Here is a 24,099-nt window from a genome sequence, read left to right as displayed (position 1 = left end):
GATATTTAAATAGTGTGTACACATATAAAGGAAATTAACACTGATGTGTCAAAACATTGTGCCAACCCACCAAAAAATAAACATATTGGGCATGTCACATTCATTAAATGCCGCTTATGGTAGGTACCATAATTCACATGTTGAATGTAGCAAATACAATCAGCATAAAGACTTTAGTGACTTTCATAAAGTCGAAATCATTATGACCAGACAACTAGGTTGAAGAAAACTCAAAACCCTAATGCTAAGAGGAAATTGGTCCATATGGTAGCAATGGGTGTTGCTGCAACACTTAAACACAATAATTAAGAAGCATGTCTACATACTTTTGGCCCTATAATGTGAGGCTCACCTTCTACACACAATCCTCTTATAATGTGTCCATACCTGTCCATAGAAAGCTACGCGGTAATATCGTCCAAACAGGCGCTTCTCTGAGTTCACTACCTCGTTCACTTTCAGATACGAGCGGTGAATATCGTAGTACAGTTCTGACAGCCTCTGTTAAATACACACAGACACACATGCACTTTCTGTATTTTGCAAATGTTTCATATTTTTTTTCTCAAATACCACCACGAAATCTCTGCCTTACCTTGAAGTCTCGTCTCTTTTCGAAGACGACGATGACAGGCTTGTTGATGTCTGCTATAAGCTCGTATCTCTCAGACTTCCACAGATAATCCACGCACAGCTCTAGCTGCTCCACCAGCGTGTCCTATAAGACAGACACATAACAAACTAATCATCAGCAAAGGGAAATTACCATACCGTCGGCCGTGGAGATGGGCAGGAGGGCAAAAGTAACAGAATCGTGCCCATCTGCCATGCCATTTATTATTATTATTCAATTCTCTTATTGTACCTCTGTGTACGGTGTATCCTGTGTGCCAGTGTCCTCCTTCATGGCACCCTCTTCCTGCACGTTGGGCGAAATGTTTGTAAAGGCAGGCCAGCCCATACTGAAAGAGGCTGCAGGTTCCAACCACAACACACAGGTTGGTAAAAAAAAAACCAGGGAAATCATTATTTACCTGTTAATCACTCAAATAATTCCATAATCAGGTACTTGTAGACTATATGAAGAACTAATACACTGGTATTAGTGCATCCTGGGTAAAACACTGGTAACAAGCTGGCATATATTACAGTATAACACAGTAAGCTGGGGAACACTCACTTTCTCCTTCCTGGGGGGTTAGTAAAGAGCAACAGTTAATTACATTGGTCTCCTCTGAGCTGGTGCATGAGATCCGTGCCTTTTCAGGCTTCCAGTAACCTGGGTTATAAAGGGGCAGTAAGTGTAACACAGGTTTAAATCTGTTTTCCGGGCAACTTTTGTGCACACTGTGGCAAAAAACAGCAAGAATGTGGAAGCACAAAAGCCATGACAGTCATGCTAGATCATGCATGCAGACAAGCACACATGCAAAAGCCAGACATTCACCAAGGCCTTATCCCAGCCATAATCCTCAGAAAATGTCCTCATGGACCAGTATTTCCAGGCAGCAATTCCAGACGCTCAGGTAGTACAGCGGTCTATTGTGCTAGCCCACCACTGCTGAGATCCAGGTTCGAATCACAGTGGTGGACAAGTGGCTAAGCAGGTACATCTGTAATCATTTCCTGCCCTCAAGAACTGTGTACAATAGAATCACACTTCTATGATGTACTTATTGTATATAATTGAGAGGAGGAATGCTGGAACAACACTGCAATTTAGGGACATTGTTTTGGTACCTTGACAAAATTTAGTCAAACATTTCAGACACTGATGTATTTACATAGTATAATGATTTTTTCTGCACATCAGCTTGTTTCGGTAGGGTCAGTTATTGTAAGGCATGACCTATCAATCGATAGCCCAGAGCTCTACCCACTGATTTTACTGACAGGCAAGCAAATAAAGCCCTATAAAAGAATTAGCAGAAGGAAAGAAAGCCTGATGTTATGCTAAGAAGAAGTTAGCAGCGGGCTCAGAAAGGCACAGCTTAGAAAAATAAACAAAATTGTTAGGTTTGTAGAAAATATACAAGGTGTTTAATGAAAGATGTAGCAGGTAGTGCATGGCAGGCTGGAATAATGGGCAGAAAGGGGCACTCACCTCTTCTCTTCAGTGATTCTGCTATAAGGGCTGAGATGTGGATGTAGCACATGGCAGCCTGAAAAATGGAGACAACAAGATATGCAGTTTAAAAAGAACCTGAAATAGAGATTTGACTGTTTTAACGTTGTATCCATGATTAGTAATCGCACAATTTATTTATATTAATTATTTGAATGACAAAACTGTTATTTTTAGTACCTTGAAACAGAATTTTGGCCACTTACTATTTTTTTTAGAACCAAGCATCAATCTGACTACCTTAATATAATATTTTAAACAGATAACACGGTTACAGAGTCACGCCCTTCTGCTTCGCCATTTATGACCGGCAGAGCGCGCGTATAGACGCATAAGACTGACTTGTCGGTTCCTTGTTGAATGTCAGTTCTCTCCAGGTGGGAGTTTTCTTTATTTTTAGCTGAGAACTCAGCCGGGATCGTGGCACTTTTTGGGTGGGGTGCCGCTTGTTCATTGCCGTCCTTGGCCTTGCCGTATTGAGAAGACCAGATTTGATCTCTTTTCTATCCACTTTTTTTTTATAGCTGCCTGTGGATGTTTTTTGTCTTTCATGTGTATCTTTGTTTCTGTTATTTTGGCCATCACTTTTTCCCTATATCCCTCTTGTTTATGCTTTATCAGCTACGGTATTGTTCTACCTTGGTTAAGCATCCCGCATATTGAGCTCATATTTAATTATTGCATGTGCGAGGCTACACCTGATGTCTCAGAAGCAGTAGTTAATTGTACAATTACAGATTATATGTATAACAATGACTATATATGTATATAAATATATATGGTAATGTAAGGGTCCATGGTAATGTCTTGGTATGTAATAATCAAATACTTCTACGGAAGCTTCATAAAAGGTATTACGTTAGATTTTACCTCAGACAGGTCTCCAATGCGGACGTGGATCTTGGCCATGCTCTCCAGCCAGGTTCGCCGGAGCTCGGGGGTGCTGGCATATGAGTTAGCCAGACTGTACTGCAAGTCCACCAGCATCTCTGAGTCTTTCTCATGCTCCTTCATTTGTGATGTGGCCATCAGGACTGTACGGATTCGCTTCGTCAGGTCCTTCACCTCTGCTGGAAATGATGTGTTCTGATGAAAGAAACAAAATTTGCTGTGATTAAGAATGAAGAAGCTGGTAAGCAAATACATTAGAAAACAGCCAGATTAATTAAAGTACTTTTTGTTGTACTTTGTAAGTTGTTCTACCTTGGTTAAGTATCCTGCAAATTGGGTTTATTTCTAATTCTTGTAGGTGCAGGACTTGTTTAATATTGTTTTTCTTACATTTACTGGTCAAAATCAACAACTAAAGAATAGAAACTTAGCCCAGATCCTCTTCCAGAGTGTGAGACCTTTATTCTAGCTGCTGTGTCATGACTCTGATATGTAGTGGCAATAAAAGTGAGGAAGAATTACAGTACTGTGACAGTATGACAACTTTTCCTTTCAAAAGAGCTCTTGCAAAGAGTCGTAATTAAAGTTTCCTCTGTGCACCGGCTGTAGGATGATGCCACTTGTAAATGTAGTTTGTGCCACTTACTTTGAGAGGAGCATCTCCATTGGCAAAGTTGTTGATGATGGCGAGAGACTGCTGGAAACGTGATCCTCCAATACCTGCGTCTGCAATCAGCTGACTCACGGCCTTAATGACCTGGTAGATTAAAAAGAAATAAGATTTAAAAAAATGTTTTAATAGAAGCAGAAGAAAATAACCGTAGAGCTTAAACAGCTCTAGTACAGAGTCTAACTAACAGCTGCATGAATTATACAACCCCCCAAAACAAACACGTTCACAGCCAATTCATCTAGAAAATACAGCATGTGTAAAACCAGTAATCAGTAAAGCTGAGAAAAAGAGATGACAGATGACCAAGTAGCAACCTCTGAGATTCTGGTAAACAATTACCCTACAATTCAACATTTAATGTGGTTTAGAAAACCAGTAAACCAGATTTGGGCCTGAAATATAAGAACCTGACGTTGTATCCTACCTCTGCAGCTATTGGCCCTTCCTAGAAAAGTACAAACTGTTAAAGCTGCAAAGAGGGAGCCAACTTTATATCAATGCCTATGGTTTTGGAATAGGATGTCCACATTTATCACTTTACCCTGGTCAGGATTTCAACAAGCCTGGTTCTACCAGGAAACACAGGGCACAAGGCAGAAATACACTGGTCAAGGGGCCACCCATGTAGCTTTTTTTCAATGCAGTACATTGTAGATTCACTTGCGCTTGAACCATCGCACATTTTGGCAAAGGAGGGCCACAGAATCTCTGACTCTGAGCTGGTGGTGTGTTTTCACATAGAGCCATATTGAGTGATTCCATGCATTTGTCTTTCCCATATTGCAGCAAAGAGAAACCCCATCCAACTTTCTCTCACAGACACTGCCACATGAGTCTAAAAGTAAAACTTGATGATGTGTTATCATGCTAGACTGCTGCACCACCCCAAATCCATTTTCAATAAAACATAACCTATGGTGTAGTTAAAAAGACTGACACAAACAATATACAAACCTGCAGGTGAGAGCGGACAATGGACTTGCCCTTGACAAACTCAAAATTCTTCCTCATGAGGAAATAGAGAAGAGCAGCGGCCTCGGTCTGTGTGCTACTGGAGCGGTGGTTACAGCATTTCAAAATCTCATAGCACAGAGAACCACAGAGGTCAGCCTTGCTTTGAAAAAACACGCAGGGAAACTAAAAGACAAAAAATTCATAAAATACACATTTGCAGTGCAGTAATTAAACTGACTTTGTTGTCTTGTCTGTTTCACAACAGATTAGGTGTGCAGATATAACACGAGCTTGCACAGTGAGTTTACAGTTGCTTGTGTAGGTGTAGGTGTAGGTGCATTGTTATGTGCAATCTCTTAACCCTCTCTACGCATCCATGGATACAAAAGGACTGTCATGGACCACTACTGACAGGATATTATTTTAGGTTTAATTGTGAAATTGGCAACTCTTTGTGTGTGTGTGTGTGTGTGTGTGTGTGCATGCACCTTCTGTATGAAGAGTCTCAAAGCTGCAAATACATGTTTGAGAGTGATGGTTGATTGATTTATCTGGAAAAAGAGCATATAAGTGTCGAAAACTTTCTTCATCAGAGAATTCTGACCGTCATCCTGCAGCAGCTGTTTCTGTACAGAGAAAAGGAATGGGAAAGAGCACATGACACAGGAATCACTGGGTGTGATGCAGTAACACCATATTAAGTAACCCAGGACAAGATGCAAATCTATTGAAGGGCCTCCAGCAAAACTGTGGAGCAATTTAAGTAGAGTAAATAAAGCCAAATGTCATGCTGGCACTGCATGCACGAGTGTTTATCATCTTTCATCCACCAGATGGCACTGTGCTATCAAAAAGTGTTTGACTAGGATCAAAATGATCCAGGCTTGACCTGGATCAAAACAAGACCAGCTACACAGAACTGCTGCTTACCTTGTGGTGATGAACAAACAGTCCCAGCACATCAAGTACGGTGAGGGCCACCTCTGTGGAGAGATTCGCTTCAATGTCTGTTGGGTTGAGGGTGTCAGTTTCACTTGAATTTCCATCTGATACACACAAACATACACGACACATGAAAAACAATCTGTAGATTAATAGATTAGCATGTAAAAAAATTGGTAAATTGATACTCTTGAATTGAGGAGAAGTAGAGGAAAAAGATGTAAACATAACATTTCAGAAAGTGTGGAGTATTGATTTGAAATTCCTTATTGTTATTTATTTTATTGACATAATATTCGCTTAATGATTAAGGATTCCAATCCATTCCAGGGTCTTGCTAACTCCCTTTCCCCACCCCCTGACTCAGCTGCTCATAGCAAAGCTGGACAGTCGACCACTTGAACACACTGGTAGTGGACTACAGTATTTTACTGCTTATTTTGTAAGATAATTCAAACATTTAAGCATAATTTAGTATGTAAGTGTACCATGTACTGTCACATTACCTGGTTCCATCATCTGGAGCAGTTTGGGATTGGTAAGGGCATTCTTGCCCCGGATGATGGGCATAGTCTGGGAACGGGCATGCCTGTGCCCATCTTGATTCGACAGCATCCTGATCATCGAAAACAAGCAAGGTAGAATAAGTTACACCATTACAACAGCTCATTCCTTCCTACAAACATCAGTGATAACAGTAAATAACTAGTATAGTCCGAGTCCTTCATTTAATGTTAAGCTGTTAAGATGTCTGAACTGACAATGCCTTCACTCCTAATGCTGGGACATTATTTGAAATGGAAAAAAAATACTTTAAAAACATTTTAGATTTTTTTTACAGTATGAAAATCAGTTGTTCTCAGTTTCAACACTTCACAAACCTCTTGTGGAATAAAGAAACCAATAAATCCAGTTTTTGAAGCAGAAGTTTTTCAGTTGAGAGCCTGTGTTCTCATATTTTGTGCCTCATAATGGGTTTTTAATGGGAGACAGGTCTGTACTGCAGTCAGCCCATCAGTCCATTTCAAGTGAGCTTGAGGATGGAATTGCGATGCAGAGATCAATATTTGTTTATTGCTGTTGTTAAGCCGAAGTATTATCAAGCACATGTGGTAATATTCATCACAGATACATGCTGCTTTTCAATACAGTGCTGTCTGTTGGATCCAGGAACTTAGTAGTGGTTCATGGCTTTGCTTTTTGCACACAAAGATTTCTTTAAACTTTGTGAATCTTTTGATAATACCATGCACAGTAGAGGGTGAGCTCTAACCCATCCTTTGCCCATAAAGAAGAACAAGACCTTACCTGGATGCTCGGTTGAAAGTTGATCAACAACTATTTTTTGTTGTTATTACCATTTCACATACAACTGTCCTGGCACTAAGGTTTGTATATATGAAATGTACAATGACAAAATAAAATATATAATAGTTTAAAATGATTTATTTCTTGTTACTTTTTATGCTCTTTACGCAGGCTAAAGCAGGTAACAGTATCTTTAGCATATTAGACTGCCACATAGTGTCACAGTAGCACATTGTGAACGTGTGGATACTAATGAAATGAAATGATGAAAAAAGATGCTTTGACACTAGACAAATGAAGTATGCACAGGGGTTTGGGTACACTTTCTGAGCTCAATTGTCACCACATGAAATGATGTATTATCATTTGTTACTGCAACTGTGGCAGCTGTTGACACTACACATGACAAGTTAAACTGATTTTATTTTATTTAGATTTAGATTTAATAAACTTATGACCCAGTTTATAGTGGGGCTAAGGTTGGATAAAAAAAAGAGCTAACTGCTAGATTTGTTGGTGAAGAGAAAATGCTAATAAGGCTAATATGCTTTTCAGCATAAAAGCCTGACTCTGTGAGAAATGCAAATCTGGTGTTTAGAAATGGGATGGTAGACTTAAAGAATTCATTTCAAACCATTTCAGACAAGTGTTTGGGGCATCTTGGAGCTTAAAAATTGACTCTAATTGGCTGTAATTGCAAATGAATGTTATAAATCAAATCCTATAAAATAATAAGCCTAAAAAGGCACTGCTACTGGACTGGCTATACACTATATGGCCAAAAATATCTGGACACCAAACAATATGCTGTCAGTACATTACATTCCAAAACAAGGAAAATTCAAAAAGGAGAGTATGCAGCTGTAACAACCTCCACAGGGCATTCCCCAAGATTTAGTTTGTCTAGTGTTCAGGCCTTAGAGTCCCCCCCCCCCCCCCCCCCACACCAAACTTAAACAAGAAATGACCTACTCCAAACTGTTGCCACAAAGTTCTACGTTTTCTACATCTACTCGCAGTGTAGGGGTTCACATACTTTTAGCCATATAGTGTAGGTACCTCACTGTAATGGTTTAGATTGATCTTTTTTTAGTTCTGGGCAGTGTAGGCCTGGGATGTTTTACCATTGGGGCAGGAGCCCTGAGGACTGGTTGGATGCATTCGAACCCTTCAGGGTGCCACTGCTCTGCGTGGCCTGCGCCAGCTTAACCGCTGCTGCTAACTTCCTGTGCACAATGACCCAATCACAGCAGGGGTTAAGGGCATCATTATCATTCTTATGTTTCTGCTCAGGTATGGAGCAAGCAGGTGCTTAAGGAGAAAAAAAAGCTTAGAGCTTAACTAAAAGACCAGCATTCCAGGACATGGGTGGCATTCCAGCTGGCAGGTGCTTTGTTAGTCCGACGTAAGCCTGAAGTGCTTGCAAATGTTAGTGCATAGGTGTTAAGAGTCAAGTATGTCATGTGATGCGAGCTATGTCCGTCTGGCATGTGTGTGCTAGTAAAATGGATGCATATTTCATAAGGAGGGTAAGGAAGGTATTTGGATTTGTTTTAAAAGGCAAAAGTAATGAATGAGGGGTGAGCTGAATCAAGCAAGAGTCATGTGCATCACACGAAATGAAATGAGAAAGCAAAGCCATGCCAGACACACACACACAAACACATTATGATGAATACACACATTTTACCCACACATGTTTAATCTATTTACAATCAGCTCTAGGATTGAAGGCAATCTTACAATCAAAATATGAGCTACAAAAATAAACTTTGTGGCACTTGCATGACACAGAGGTAAATTACGCTAACCCACTACGCCTGAGATCCAGGGTTTGAATCCCCAGCTGTGTTATCTGGATCGGGCATCTACATACAAGCTGAGTCAATCGTGTCAATCATGTCTGTGTAGACACACTGCTTGCCGACAGCACAGCTGGACTAGTGCAACAGACCACTCAGCACCTGAGTGCCCAACTTTATAAATTAAAGGCTTATACTTCTTTCTCTTCCTCCCTCCTTTCACACAAAGACACACACAAAGCCAGAAACCACCAAAGCAGTGCATTAAAGCAATTCAATCCAGATGCTCAGTGGTACATGACTTACCTACAGCTGACACAAAAACCTGCAGGACTAAAAGCTTTCAAAAGACCCGATCACACAATAAAGGCCTAAAAGGAGTGTGAGCCGTCTCTGAAACTTACCTGGCAATGTGACGCTTCCCCAAAAACCTGAAGTGCTGGAGACACAGTCTGTTAAAACCAGATAGAGAGAGAGCAGAGGCAATTAGTGTTTAGATAACTGGAAACGCAAATGGAATGTGACCTCCACTGCATGCATTTACGCTACATTTATTACATTTTATAATCCAAAATCTATTGATCTTGCCAATATATACATCAGATAATTCATCCATGTATATTAACCTTCGCATCAATCACTATATATTTACTCTTGAATCCAGTCTACATCTGCAATCTGTTACTTCATCCATTGGAGAAGATGAACTCCACTGGCCTGCCTCAAGAGCCCTGACCTCAACCCCAACCGCAATGAAAATCTTTGGGATTAAATGCAATTATTGCAAGCATGTCATTTTCATCCAAAAATGGTGCCTGTCCTCAAAAATGCTCTTTTCATTAATGTGCTATCCCAGATTTAGAGACACAAAGTTGGGCACCTCTATATTAAAGCCCATGGTCTTGATATGAGATGACCAACAAGCTCCAACAACCCACCAATTCATCTATTCACTGATCCAACTCTTTATCCACTAAAAGTCTAATGACATTTTTTAAAACCAAGCTTTCTTTATATCTTAATAGACCTTGCTTTGTGCACGGGCACAGTCATACTGGTGCAGGATAGGACCTAAACTGCTGCTGCAAAGATGGCATCAGTCCCTCTAGGCAAAGTGAAACTCACTCCAGGATGTTGAAGAAGTCAGAAATCTCCTGGTGAATGGCTCTCTGCCAGTAAGCCACCATGACCTCTATAAGACACAGCACACAACACTCACATTACAATATGTCAATACGTAAAAAATGATCAAGAAAAATATACTAATGATACCGATTAAACAAGCACAGAGTGATGTTTACTAATGGTTCATCTGATTTTAAGTGCTGGACCAAATGTAGTGGCATATTTGTATGGAGGTCCCTGGGTGGTGCAGTGGTCCCCAGTGGTGCTATTGTTTGGGCATCTACAAACAGAAAAAAATGGCTATGTCTGAGTGGGGAATGGATTTGCATACTCTCCGGGGTGTGTTACAGCATTGCACCCAGTGATTCTTGGGGAAACCGAACCCACCGCAACCCTGACCAGGAAGAGGTGGTGGTAAAAACATGAAAACAATATGAAATGTTGTAGTGGTCCCCAATGCTGAGATAAGACAGCAATAGAAATAACACAGGCTGTAGTATACAGATACATATACACATATTATATAGAATGTCTAACAAGCTCATGGTCAGGTGTTCAATTACTTTTGGCCATATAGTGTATGTTTTATCACAAACATTGCTTACTGCACCTTTAATACAGTAAATTACCCTGAACTACAATGAACTTGAGTGTATTGTTTCAGTGTGTAAGTCTGATCTCTCACCCTCAGATATGGTTTTCATTATATGCAGGAAACACATGAGCAGACCGCGGGTCTCCGCCTGGTCCAGCTTGTCAAAGCGAGAGCCGAAACCGATCAGTGACTGCGGCCTGGCAAACTGCACAAAGCACTTATGTTACAAATAAAACGAGTATTTTAATATTGTAAAGAATACAAAACAGCATCAAATGCAAACAGCTCAATGACGACACAACTGAAGCATTATTTCATACCTTTTCACATCCATCCATCTTCTCACTGTTGCGGTCACCGTTGCTGGGGTTGGATTCAATACTGATGAGAGAACCTCTGGAATCTGTATTGTTCGCTGTGGATACAGCAAGTGATGATAAACCTAAAAGAAAAGAGATGCATGTGTGAGTTTTTTATGAAGTGCTTTATCCTGGTCAGGGTTGTGACACAGGGTGCAAGGCGAAAATTCCTTAGACAGGGCGCTAACCATTGCAGAGCGTCAGCCACCCCTTAGACATAGCCAATTATGTCTGCGTTAACAACTTCAAACTGGATTTCATATGAAGTTGGCAGGTTAGAACTGTACACACACCTTGAACAGAGTTGAGCACTTCCTTAGTGAACGAAGCATCGACCGTGACCGGGCGAGCATTGGGACCAGTCTGACCACCTACGCTGAGATCATCTTTGGAACCCTGTGCAGGAGACACAAATAAAACGTTCTAATTATGTATATAAAAAAACAAGTTACAATAAAGTTAAATGTTCACCTAGACTTGTAAGCAGATGCACATTATTTGCAAAAGTATGTGGACACCTGACCATGAACCTGATGTACATCCTGTTCAAAAACTTTGGGCATTAATGTGGAGGTAGCCCTCCTTTTACAAAATATTTATCAGCTCCTTCCTCCACAAAACATGCTCAAGGTGGGTTGGATACTTCAAATTATTCATAGTTAAGAGTGAGTAGGTGTGGGTGCTCAGATGGCGCAGTGGTCTAATGTGCTAAACCATCACCACTAAGACCCAAGTTTGAAACTAAGCTGTGCTATCAACGGACTGGTGCCTAGAGGAGAGGGACAGTGGTCAAGCCTCTTTTGGGTAGTCGAGGCACCTGCACAAAATGTGGTTGATCAGTGGATGGTAGTAAGTGACTCTTTGTATGAGATACTGCAGTCTGTAGGACTCCGCTAATAGCAGGTGAAAGGAAGTGGTTGTCAAAGCTCACTCAACCTCATTTCCTTAGACACAGCTAATGGTGCCTGATTTTGCAGCCAGCCAGACTGACAGCACTGCCTGGGATTCAAGAATTGCACCACTCGAGTGCTGCGCCCCATCTTTCAATGGTTTTAACTGAATTGTGTTTTTGGATTGGTGCCTAATTGTATTGAAATGAGGAAACATCTACTGAGCTACTGATGTACTGACACACTGTTGTTGGTCGCTCTGGATACTGGATGAATGTGTGACTTTGTGGACTTTACCTGGTTACTGGAATTCATATAGAAGGGGAACGGGTCCCTGAGGAAGAAGCGTGGCATGCTGTCCAGTATGAGACCATACAGAGGCAGATAGAGAGAGGCGATTCTTGCCTGTTTCTCCTGCAACCAAAGACAGCAGGACATCATGTGAGGAACTGTGTAATACATTGTGTATAAAACAATAATCAGAGCAAGGAATGCAGACGCTCTGAGATCCATACGGTGTTGACTTTAGCAAAGCTGTATTTATAGAGCAATCTGTCAGCCAGGCTCCAGCTCAGCATCCAAACAAGATATTCATAGTTACCTTATTGGCATAACGACAGTCCAGCGAGTGCTTGGCCATCAGGCTCTTCAGGCTGGCTAGAGCCAAATGCCTGATGTCTTGTTCATCTTGGAGGGCCAGGCCGAGCTCCCTCAAAAGAAGACCTGTCAGGAAATGCTTCCTGCAAAACTCGCCAGTAAGACTGTACTCAGGCATGTCCACTTGTAGGAGAAGAAAATGAGAGAGATGCACAAACATGCATTATTTTATGTAGTAAACCTTTTAGAGATGTCACAAAATATCCATGGGCTGAGAAGGTGGGCTGATGAACTGATAATCAGCTAATTGGGGACATGGATGCATAATGCACTGGTGTGAAATGATTTACCTAACATACATACAGAGAGAAGCAAATGAGCGTAAACATCTGGGGATAAACATGTGGATGAACGTTACACAGATACAATGCTTGACCCCTATCGTGGGGGAGTTCTCTACGTTCTCTGCTCTCTCATGCTGTGTTGAGATTTTTAGGAACACTTGTCCAAGTAATTGTACTAGGTCTTGACCATTTAAGCTCGTGAGTCGGATTGCTCTGCATTGCGACTCTGGGGGTGCTAATCTGCCAGTCTAAATTCAGGTAAAGGTGCATTTGTGAGGAGGCCCAATATACATTTTGTCATATACAGCTATCCATCCCTTCCACATCACGGGAGTTAGGGGTGTGGCGCACCATGATCTAGAAAATCCGCTTAAATATTTTGCCCCATATGACATAAAACTGCACCTTTAAATTTAGTCTTACACACAACAAAATGCACCTGAGGTAAAACCTCATCGAGAAATACTGTTTACTGTACTTAATATTTTGAGATAAATATTTACCCTGTGCACTGTGTGGTTCCTGGAAGGCTTTATCTGATATGGACAGAAATGAAGAACAAAATGTTAATGTAATGTAGACTATGAGACTATGATAATGAAGACTCGGACAAGACCAGTGAGGTTGGACCATGGTGTGGTGTCTGAGCTGGCTGACCTGTGATTCGTGCAGAAGGTATAGGCAGACTGAGAGGAATGTAGTGCTCGTGGTTGCACACCTCCCTCAGGAACTCGAACTTGAACTCGCATAGCATCTGAGCAAAAACAGCAAGAAACAAGTCAGAGTAGGACCTGGATATACAGTCATTTTATTTGAACTTTCAAGCCGGTGTTGGAACCAGGTTGCCAAATAAGACGATAAAGCACATTGGTAACAAACACTATCGTTCAGCTGTTCAGTGTCGTAATTACACTTCAGCATGTTATTGTCTCTCTACAACTGTACTGTAATGATATTTATATCAGGATGTGTATGTGCCTCAGTTAAGACCTTAGATGTCCGTTCATGATTGGCTATATCTGGGGGTATAGCTGAATGTGCTACCTTGTTGTCACTGGCTGTAATCATGTTGATGTAGTTGCTGATGAGCTTAAAGGTGAAGCCTCTGTCCATCAAAGTAATGCAGCGCTGCGAATAAGAAAGCAAATTAGTCTCTGTTGGCATTATGTTTTTCTGTCTGGCTTGAATATACTACACTGCTCTTTATTTAACATGCTTAAATCTCATACTGAGACTGGTTGCCGCACACAGTTGGCAACGAGCAATGGAAACCAGTCTTACCAAAGCTGTTTATAGCACTGGTAAAATGGCAAAGATGAGGAAACAGTGAACATAGTAGAAAGAAGCAAAACAGAAGAGAGTCTAGGAATTAACGACACTTCCACTGACAATATCACTCCTAATGTAGCTTGGACGCATGGCAAGAAAGTATTTTTTATATCCAATTATAATCCCTATTCTCCTGCCAGGGTATTCCTGCCTTGCGCCCAGAGTTTTCTGGTGCAACCCTGACCAGGGCAAAGTTGTTCATGAAAATAAAAAAATAAAATGAATTAATGCACAGGCACTCACTTTGACAAAAGCGGCTATAGCCTGGCTGGCACTGCGGGTCTCCTCGGGAAGCTCTTTGCTCTTCCAGAAGATGTGATCTGACATTGTCATGATCAGAGTCTCCAAATGGTTCTGGAAGGTGCCAGGGAACCGCTGTGACCGAGAAACCTAATCACGCACACACACATTGTTGGAGGATAAGATGTCATTAAATATGTCATAAAACAGAGTTTGACCTGGTCTATACAATAGTAAGAAAGTACATATAATCAGAAGGTAGTTCAATGTTACCATTAGCTTGTCTGAATCCACCAGGTGCTGAGCCATAGACTTTACCAAGATTTCCAGGAAGAACCAAGAAAACTGCACCAAGAAAAACAGAATGGTTACAAAGTATGGATATTTCATTGATTCATTTCAGGAAAATTATAGCTATGTATTGCACTGTGACCTGGGCTCACCTTGAGGATGTTTTTCACTGCTGATTGCTCATTGCTTTTCAGGTCAGTGTTCATGCCCTTGGCCAGCTCTTCATGCACAGTCCGGAATCCGTGTGCCTCAGTCTTGAATACAAACTGTTAAAAAGACATAAAAATTGTGCTGAATTATTTACCAATTTAGTCATTGCTAATTTTCAGGGACAGAAATTTATCTTATATATCAGGAATGACTCAGTAAGAAGATTGGTACCCTTTCTTAGAACACGTTAGGAAAATATCTGATCTAGACTGCCCTCGATGGGCTGAGCTGATTCTTCTTTCACCCTCTCCTGTGATTATCTGGATTTAGACTGTAAAGTTTGCATTGGGCTACATGCTGTGCATTACATTAGGTGTGACTGCCCCTAGTTATTATTATAATTTTTGTACTTTTTTAGTTACTGTTTTGTAATTTGAGAAAAAATTACTGGGGAAAAAGTACTGGGGATATGGGGTTTGAATCTTAGTGGTCCTATCAGACAGGTGGGTGTCTTCATGCGGACATGATTGGCTAATATTCAAGGGTGGGAGATGGCCAATGATAGTCTATTTGTAGACATGCACAATTTGTAGAGACAAGTACATTGTGTCAGCGACAGTGGAATCAAGCTATAAATCTCATAGTGTGCACAAGGCATTAGACAGCAGCACCACTTGGGAGCTCTCCAATACCTGAATTAATTCAAGAGGAATGTGTTGTAAGCCCAGAAGAAATCTACTTCTCCCTTTGTTTAGTCTAGTTGGAAAGAGGGAGCTTTACTGGTGTGTAAACAATGCTACGTATGGCATTTACAAGACTCAGCAAGAGTAGAGTGTGTATTCTTTGGTGTGAAAATGCTCTGACTCCTCAGTACTCACAAACAACTGGTGCAGGATGTGGCTGGTTTGATGCCTGCTGTTGTTTTTATACTGTGATACACCTTTCTGTCTAGTGACACTGGTTTTCTTTTAAAACATACATGTTTGTAGTCGAGGCACACTGACCATTCAAACATGTCTGCTGCACACATACTGCATGCATACATTCCTACAGATGTGCACACACTGCACTGGATCTGTGCAGCAAAAACCTGGCAAAAACCTCTTGACTGGCTACTAGCCCGAATACCACACACATCAGTTGCTATGGGAACTGTCTCTATTATATAGTCCTACTCATCAGTTTACCCTTTTCTCCCACTCCTCTGTTTCTGTGTGTCCTCTAAAGATGAAGTGCTTCCTTGGTGGTTTTGTGCAGAACATAAAACATGTGCTGTTCTGTTCTTTGTCTTGTCTATAATTGTCTACAATAGTATGTAGAGTGTAGAGTGCCTTAAAAAGTATTCACCCCCCATCATTTATTGTTTTTTTTCATAAATGATTGGGGTTTGACAAGGACCATGAACAATAATGGAAAAAAAAACACTCCACTTAAAAAATGAAATGGCAATGGTTAATAGGTATTCATGAAATTGTTTAGACCTTGATTAAGACAGTGTTGGTGGTTGTTAATACCTGTAGCCTTTTTGTATACTTTTTGATACATTTTGCACTACTGGACCATTTAAGGACATTTTATATTTTAAACCATACCTGTTGCTTTGACAGCTTGGGGTCAATATTTACTAAAAAAAACCATCCTTTAATGTAGGAAAAATCCACTGACCTGCACAGGGCCCTAAACTCAGCCAATGAACATCTTCGGGATGAATTGAAACATGGATTGCCAGTCAAGTCTGACCTTATAAATACCCAGACACAATCTACCACAGACAGTCGCCATAATAATGCTCATGTGTCCGCATATTATTGGTCATACAGTGTAATATCTATTAGTGTAATATGTTACTTTGGTTACATTCATGACAGGACAGGTCACAATTACTGGTCACAGATGATTAATCAGTTCAAGTTTAATCTCAAACACAGTCACGGACAATTTTGTATCTCTAATTCACCTTGCATGTCTTTGGACTGTTGGAGGAAACCGGAGCTCCTGGAGGAAACCCACGCAGACACAGGGAGAACATGCAAACTTCACACAGAAAGGACCCAGACCGCTCCATGTGGGAATTAAACCCAGGACCTTCTTGCTGTGAGGTGACAGTGCTACCCACCGAGCTACCGTGCCGCCCGTATAGTGTAATACAATATAATATAAATACTATTTACACAGCTAAATACTTCATAATAGTGAATGCACTGCATGCCAATGCCAAAATGACAAAGATGTTTTGCTATGCTTCTAATCTCTACCTAATGGATATCTTCTCTCCCTAGGTAGCACAATAATAATTTGATGGCTGCCATGCCTCCCTCTTGAACCTTTATGACTGTTATAAAGACTCTACTGAGAAGTCTCATACTGCATAAAGGGTAATACGCATTTGGTAAAGCACGCTCCAAAACATGTTTCTTGCTTTGACTGAAGGTAGATTATTTAGCCATATAACTACGAGTAAAAGTGACATGTAAGTATTCGCATGTACCATTTAGATAGGGACATGAACACACCTTTATGTAGGAATGCAAATAATGATCCAGGTTTTCTTCGTGGCATTTGGCAAGGACGTGAACCAGGACCCTGGGGGTGACAAAGAAAAACAAGGTCTCAGCTAAGGAACTCATTAAGTGTGTACAAATTCTCATAATGCAATGTGTTTAAATGCACATCTGATAATAGGAAAATAGGTATGTACATGTGTTGGTCAATACCCATGTAATACCCATTCAAACATATTTGCCATATCTTGCATGTAATTAAATGTCAATGTTTTAATGGTTGCACTGTAATACTATCCATCTGTGAGTTGGATGCCTAAAGACAATGCCAACAGCTGAAAGTTAAAATACAACAGTACAAATGTTTTTTTTTTTACATAGTTCAACCACAAGTCAAGTCAAGTCAAGTCAACTTTATTTATATAGCGCTTTTTACAATAGACATTGTCTCAAAGCAACTTTACAAAATCCAGGACCAACAGATACAAAAAAAAACCCTGTTGAGCAAGCCGAGGGCGACTGTGGCAAGGAAAAACTCCCTGAAAATTACAGGAAGAAACCTTGAGAGGAACCAGACTCAGCAGGGCCCATCCACACATTTCTGTACACATTGTATACATCGCCAGATTCAATTTAAGTATTACTCAGGAAAAATTTGGCAACCTTGAAGAAGTAAACAGTATGCAGATAATTTGCATAATCTTAATGCTAGATGCATATTTCCAGTGTATTGTTTTGTCTATTTTTGTAGATAATTTTGTTCTGTACAAATGTAGCTTTAAATTAATAGTTAATAAGTTAAATAAGCAAACCTGAGACACCAACAGTGCCCCAAAAAATATTTTGCATATTTACAAAAAGACAAAATTGCACAAGAAACTACTCATTTAAAAGATCCACATACCTAGTGGTGGTAGTAGCAACCTCATCTGAGTCATTCTGAGTAAGGACTTTAAAAAGCTGGTTAAAGAGGACAGGCAGGAAGCAGATGATCACATGGTTCCTCTCCATACTTAGAAGACCCTAATGGGACAGACAAGATTTACTAGGAGGGCTGTATGAATTATTGTATAAGTATTGCTTACAAGAGAATGGTAATCAATTACATTTGATTTTTATTGAACATGGAATTTGTTCATAGCCGCGCTCATTTTTTTACCTTTAGGCAGTTCAGGAAGTTTGAGGTAGGTTGTTGTGAGAGATCTGTCTCTCGTTTTTGGCACTGCTGGAAAAACCGGTTGAGATGAGGGTCCTGCAAAACAAGCAAACAAAACACTTGTCATCTTTATACAGACATTACACTGTATGGCTACATTAAGTCTAACTGTTAAAACCCTACCTATCTCTTACCTGAGTGTATACTGTGGACAGCACCAGTGTAGACACCCTGAAGATGGGCTTTCCTCCATCTACCCATTTTACATCTGATCCGTTCTGGAGAAAAAGATACACATTCTGTTCTTCTCAATTTGTTTTTAATTGTAACGTGTGCACAGTTGTAGGTTACAGTATAAGAGCAAAGTGTACGTCACATAACATACAGTGGGGGTTAAAAGTCTAAGACCACTAGTGAAAATTTTTCTTTTTTTGCCTTTTGTTAGTGGAGCACACCTCACAACAGAGGAGCCAGGAGGGGCCCAGCATCTATGAGGATGAAAGAAATTAATTCAGTGCTACATTGAAAACTAAAAGCATGATCCACAGCCCAAAGCAAAGAGAGGACAGATGTGATAGAGCCAGCTACTTGCTCCACCAGTGTATGATAACCCAAGTTCTCGGAGATGAAGAAAAAAATGTATTACATTGGAAAAAAATGCAAAAATTGATGCATTTCACTAGTGACCCAACACTTTTGGCCACTGTACATACAACAGACTTTTTTAACTTTAAAAATTCACATTAATCACATTTATCAGCTTATTCCAATATAACTGCCATTTAAATAAATAAATAATTTATTTTGCTCTCACCTTATTGGATGAAGGCTCTTTAATTTGCAGGTACCCACTGGGTAGATTGCAAGAGACTGGCACATTAAACTCCTGAGAGGCCAGGCGTCCTTCCTTCAGAAGAGACAGCCATGCATAGCCCACTAATAAAGACATGCAAGATTGTTATAATATTTTAATTATGTAATGAATTTATTCTATACATATTTTAGCTATGCCTATACTCTTTAAATAATACCTGGCATTTCCAAAGCCTCCTTCTTTTTGGAGTTGGTCTTGGCATTGATATCACAGGTTACATGAAAAAACGAGAAGAGCAGATGATGTTTCTCATGGAGCTGTATGGGCAGCTCAATCTTCACCTGCAATTAGAACAAATTAGCTCAGACACCCCAAATAAAGCAAAGAACGATAAAAATGTCTAGAAGATTAAAAAAAAAAAACCTCATCATAAAAGTCTGGGTTCTGGGAGTGGTAAAGAACAGTGGAACAGGCAGATGTGGTGAAGACTGGACCTCCTGGCTTACCGTAGATGCACTGTGGGTACAAAAAAAAAGCCTTTAGTGCTCTATTTTTGACCAAACCTTGATCCAAATAACAAAAACAGCTGAAAACTTTGGAAGCACTACCTTAAGTGGTTTGGCGTGCTCTTCGTCCGAGTTCCTGAACTCGATATAAACAGCGATGTTTCGGGCCTGTGATGAAAAAAAAGAAAAATGTGTATATATGTTATTTCTCCACCATATTTAGTGAAATATGGAAAAAAAACTTGTGTGGTCCTCTGTATGTGCAGTATGAATAAGTGTAAAGATCTGCTGTTGCAGTGGTAGGAAGGTAAATCCCCATCTGGCCTCCCCTCACCCAAACACAGCCAAATGTGACTGTTGAGTGCATGGCCGGGTGGGTGGGCTAGCGCATTAGACTGATGCATCACCTGCTTTTCCCAATTGTTTCAGTTGTTCTTTTTCTATGAGTAAATAATTAAATAACATACATGTCCAACAAGCTTTTAAATGTAAGTTCTTTTGTAAGTTTACCCATAACATCTATAAATGTAGCAGGCTTGTCAGGGCTTTAGCTTACTTGGAATGGATTAATGTACATTCCATTAATGTGGAAACATGTATTGTATTAGATATGACAATGATGGCCTGCACGTTTGTGCAGTTACAGATTTGCTGACAAAAAAAAACTGTCTGGCAACTTTGCTTTCAAAACTTTAATCAATTAAAAGCCATTATTAAGTAGGGGCAAAAACAGATAATATAGCGCAGTGGTAAACACGCCCATCCCAACTTAAAAAATAAAAATACTATTTACATTTACAAAACAACAATAAAGTTCACAAAGTTTTTGTAGTTTCTCCAGTAACGGAATTTCAAATTACTGCCTTCTGCTGTAAATAGCATTTCACACACTGTGCCAACTCTTTTGGAATAAAGGATTGTATTTTCCACAGACATCTCACTGTTTCCACACTTTGTCAGAAAGAAAAGCCTAGAGTAAATGACGTTTCCTCCTGCACACAGTAAAAACAGGGCCGACAGTGATCAGGCACTTTCAGAGCTTTCAACAACCTTCAACTATCATTTATGGCCTAACACACTTTCCCTAGATAGTTTTCGTCTGAGACCAGCAACCTTACCTTGGCAAAGCTCTTCTGGCTATCATATTTCAGGTGTTTGGGGTAGACATATATGTGGTTCTTGTAAACACGGTAAGGTTGGGCAAACTTGGCTGAATCCTGCAGGAACTCATCGACTTCCACTGTTGGAGTGTGCAAACTACAGTCCTCAAACGGCTTCACGGGAACATATGAGGACGTCACACAGTCTGCAGGGTACAAAATTGTGTTGTAAGATGTTTGATCCAATTCAATCTATACCTGCATGTTTTGAAAAACTAGAGGAAACCAGAGAACCCAGAGAAAATATACAGAGATAACATCTTCATAAAGAGTGACTAGAGGTAAGATTAGAATCCAGAGGATTACACTGGAGTCATGTTGCTGTGCAGCACCCACTCTTCCAGCTGGCCCAAAGTATCACACTTGTTTTCAATTCCCATATGTTAATTGATGACTGTTACCAGTCTGGAAAGGTCTAGCCAATACATCTGCCAAGGCATGTAAAGCCATCCACTGTATCATAATTAAACTACAGTTCCTCCAAAAGTCTTGGGGAGATCAGTACAGTTGAAGGAGTGTGCTCACAACTTTGCTTCCTCCCGCCCAAAGAACAGTGAATTCTACACACCATCACCTGGAATTAAACCTTTGAACTTCTTAGTTAAAGGCCACTCTTGTTGTGCCACTCTAGAGTCTAGGTAATGGTCTTTATTTCCCCCAAATTTCGAAATGCCCTTGCAGCTAAATAGCTAGTTGTCATTAGCTGGCTTGCAATATGTAATAGTACTCTAAATGTGTTTAGCATAGTAACTATCAAATAATTGATAATGAAGTGAATATGGAATTAAAACAATGGTCTGGATGTGTTCCATATGCAAACAGGACATGATGATTAATGTGTGCTGTACTCAGTTAAACAAATCCTTCCCAAGCCTTACTGGGGTGCTCCATTGGGACACAGTCCACGCTGATCTCTAGGCTCCCGGGTATGGTCTGGAGTTTACTTATCTTCTCTGCCCTGGAAACCAAAGTTGACTATTTTAATTCTCTGTATATTTGGGTAAGTTAAGAGTGTTCATAAGAGACTCTGTTAGGATTACTGTACCTTCTGTACTCAGAGATGAGCTTGAGCAGATCCTCTGTGGAGATCTTGTTACTTTCCTGCTTAAAGAGAGGAGAGAACCGAGACTCCCTGTCCACCGTGCCCTGGTTGTCCTTAAATACTGACCTGAAAGATTAAATGACAGAAAATAGGATACTAAATATATTCCAGATGCTGAATTAGAATGTTAACACAGAATGTTGATTTTCTATACGATTTACTTTCACTGCATAATAATTGATATCTTTTATAATTTGTCGAAATCTTTCTTCATTTATAATTTGTCGTCATCTTTCTCATTCTTCTTAATTTTATAGTAGTATAGTTCTTTTAGCTGTATTTTAAAACCAGCTTACATGTTGAGGACAGGTTTTAAGACATTAATTACACTTACCTTACCGACCATGCAAAAGGCATGCAGTATTTTCCCAGCTTGCTACAAAACTGCTTGTTGGATTTCAGCATCTTTTGAACAGTCTACAAAAAAGATCAAATAAAACAGCTTAATGTTTATAGTGTGAACCCGTTTTGGCTCATATTTACAGCTAGATCATTCAACAGAATCCTGATTTTGGCCAGCTGTAAGAAAGTCTGTGTGGGATTCATTTAGGCTAAACCATGGTTAGACATCCCAGCTGACAGTGAGGAAAAGGGGAGTTATTTCGGGTCATTTTGAGAAATAGTTAAAAAATCTGCTGTAAATGAATAAAAAATAAAAATAGGACTTAAAGGTACATTTCTTTAGAGCCCTTCAGGAGAAAAATACAATCACCTCTATGTTTTAATAGTCAAGTTTGGTAAGAAAGCCAAGATTCCTTTTTTGGACTATTATTTAGTGCCATATAAAAGGAAAATGGAAGGGAGGACATGGTAAAGTATGTAATACATTACATGTTATTCAGTATCTGGATTACAAAAAAAAATCCACTTTGTAGTAAAGTATCCCGAGTTGTGTGACCTCAGTTTCCTTGTCTGCATCGATTAGCTAAACACAACAACCTACAGACTGAATATTCAATTGAAGTCAAAGGTTTACATGCACTTATAAGAGACATTCATCATGGCAGGCTTTGAATGAATTTCGCAACTATACTTTTTGTGCCTGCATATAGTTCATTCTATCATTTATTCATTGTCTGTTTTAGCGCCACTTCAATCTGGTCGGGGTCACAATGGATCACGCTCCCTGACCTCAACCACACTGAACACATTTGGGATGAATTGGAACATAGATTGCATAAATTTGACAGAATGGGCACAAATTCCAAGACGCAAGCCAAAGTCATGATCAGGTGTCCACATACTTTTGACCATATAGAGTACTTGCTAAAATGTAGAGCAGAATAATGTAAAGAGAGTAACCTTGCTGTTGTCTGTGTTCTTTATGTAGGGTTCAGTCCCACTGGCAATATTACCCATCAGCACTTTCTCTATTCGGGCCACCAGAACGATATCTGTGTGAGGATTTGTGATGGAGAAGATAGCCTAAATTGAAAACACACACACACACCAATAGAAAGTCTCAGAAAGATAACCCACCAAAGCATTCCCAGTGTTTATTCTCTACTCAGTAAAGCTGTAAATAATGAGTGACTTTAGCGTTAGGATTAATACCTGTTTAGGAAAGCATAGCCAGCTCTCCAGTTCCTGACTGAGCTGGCAGTCACCACTTATCTTCTCTGTGGGGGACTTAAGGCCATTCTCCTGCACTCCACCGTGACCTCCGGGTGTGCCTTGACCTCCAGGACTACCCGAGCCGCTGAGCATTTTCCGCACAACCTCATGGTTCAGGTCCACTTGAAAATCAGCAGAGACCTTCCTGTTCTCGCGCATGTCCAGCAGCGCCACAGTTACAAAGAAAGGCTCAATCTAAACAGACACAGTCACTGGTCAGTGATATACCCTCAGTGAGCGCTTCATAACATGTACCTACCATACAGATGAACATTGTTTGTATACAATTACTGACTGGAGAGCATCTAAAGCTCTGTACACTTTGTCAACCCCACTGTACCCTATACTCTATTAATTAATACAAAGGGAGCCCCACTGACCAGATGTTATTTGGTTGGTGGAGAATTTTCAGAGCAACAGATCACTGGCTACAGTCAGTAATTGTAAACTCAAAAAATAACCTTACATTAGTGATGGGCTCTGTCTCAGTCTCATTCACACAACCCTGCAGTGTGAGGTTGAGGGAGCGACAGTAGATCATCAGTCTCTTTCCAAGCTTCTCCTCTAAGGGTCGGATAGGTGGGGGCTCTCCACAATCCCCCCGGGAAACCTAAATACATAGATAGATTTT

General features: G+C 40.2%; 1 protein-coding gene across 3 annotated transcripts in view; it reads right to left on the bottom strand.

Annotated features, from left to right (window-relative positions):
- Positions 1 to 24,099, bottom strand: part of dock10 (dedicator of cytokinesis 10) — a 77,832-nt gene that overhangs the window by 4,944 nt on the left and 48,789 nt on the right. Inside the window, exons 11-50 of one of the 3 annotated variants that reach the window (XM_062988145.1) lie at positions 23,935 to 24,078; positions 23,409 to 23,663; positions 23,157 to 23,279; positions 22,189 to 22,271; positions 21,798 to 21,920; positions 21,631 to 21,710; positions 20,711 to 20,898; positions 19,695 to 19,760; positions 19,510 to 19,602; positions 19,304 to 19,427; positions 19,087 to 19,208; positions 18,467 to 18,550; positions 18,276 to 18,368; positions 18,021 to 18,139; positions 17,129 to 17,198; positions 14,618 to 14,731; positions 14,448 to 14,519; positions 14,178 to 14,324; positions 13,650 to 13,733; positions 13,263 to 13,359; positions 13,109 to 13,141; positions 12,266 to 12,444; positions 11,962 to 12,078; positions 11,068 to 11,170; positions 10,736 to 10,857; positions 10,506 to 10,620; positions 9,821 to 9,887; positions 9,100 to 9,147; positions 8,018 to 8,119; positions 6,092 to 6,201; positions 5,574 to 5,689; positions 5,132 to 5,269; positions 4,644 to 4,826; positions 3,663 to 3,773; positions 2,996 to 3,211; positions 2,105 to 2,162; positions 1,181 to 1,279; positions 866 to 972; positions 596 to 718; positions 388 to 501 (exon numbers count right to left, since the gene is read on the bottom strand). In XM_062988145.1, coding sequence (XP_062844215.1) covers positions 388 to 501; positions 596 to 718; positions 866 to 972; positions 1,181 to 1,279; positions 2,105 to 2,162; positions 2,996 to 3,211; positions 3,663 to 3,773; positions 4,644 to 4,826; positions 5,132 to 5,269; positions 5,574 to 5,689; positions 6,092 to 6,201; positions 8,018 to 8,119; positions 9,100 to 9,147; positions 9,821 to 9,887; positions 10,506 to 10,620; positions 10,736 to 10,857; positions 11,068 to 11,170; positions 11,962 to 12,078; positions 12,266 to 12,444; positions 13,109 to 13,141; positions 13,263 to 13,359; positions 13,650 to 13,733; positions 14,178 to 14,324; positions 14,448 to 14,519; positions 14,618 to 14,731; positions 17,129 to 17,198; positions 18,021 to 18,139; positions 18,276 to 18,368; positions 18,467 to 18,550; positions 19,087 to 19,208; positions 19,304 to 19,427; positions 19,510 to 19,602; positions 19,695 to 19,760; positions 20,711 to 20,898; positions 21,631 to 21,710; positions 21,798 to 21,920; positions 22,189 to 22,271; positions 23,157 to 23,279; positions 23,409 to 23,663; positions 23,935 to 24,078 — 4,542 coding nt within the window. The remainder of the gene's footprint in view (positions 1 to 387; positions 502 to 595; positions 719 to 865; positions 973 to 1,180; positions 1,280 to 2,104; positions 2,163 to 2,995; positions 3,212 to 3,662; positions 3,774 to 4,643; positions 4,827 to 5,131; positions 5,270 to 5,573; positions 5,690 to 6,091; positions 6,202 to 8,017; positions 8,120 to 9,099; positions 9,148 to 9,820; positions 9,888 to 10,505; positions 10,621 to 10,735; positions 10,858 to 11,067; positions 11,171 to 11,961; positions 12,079 to 12,265; positions 12,445 to 13,108; positions 13,142 to 13,262; positions 13,360 to 13,649; positions 13,734 to 14,177; positions 14,325 to 14,447; positions 14,520 to 14,617; positions 14,732 to 17,128; positions 17,199 to 18,020; positions 18,140 to 18,275; positions 18,369 to 18,466; positions 18,551 to 19,086; positions 19,209 to 19,303; positions 19,428 to 19,509; positions 19,603 to 19,694; positions 19,761 to 20,710; positions 20,899 to 21,630; positions 21,711 to 21,797; positions 21,921 to 22,188; positions 22,272 to 23,156; positions 23,280 to 23,408; positions 23,664 to 23,934; positions 24,079 to 24,099) is intronic. The other 2 variants (XM_062988146.1, XM_062988147.1) reach the window with 2 other exon arrangements.

This window comes from Trichomycterus rosablanca, chromosome 25 (genome assembly GCF_030014385.1).
Source record: "Trichomycterus rosablanca isolate fTriRos1 chromosome 25, fTriRos1.hap1, whole genome shotgun sequence".
In the NCBI taxonomy this organism is placed as follows: domain Eukaryota; kingdom Metazoa; phylum Chordata; class Actinopteri; order Siluriformes; family Trichomycteridae; genus Trichomycterus; species Trichomycterus rosablanca.
Note: the sequence above shows the minus strand (reverse complement) of the source record. Positions and strands in the feature narration are given on the sequence as shown.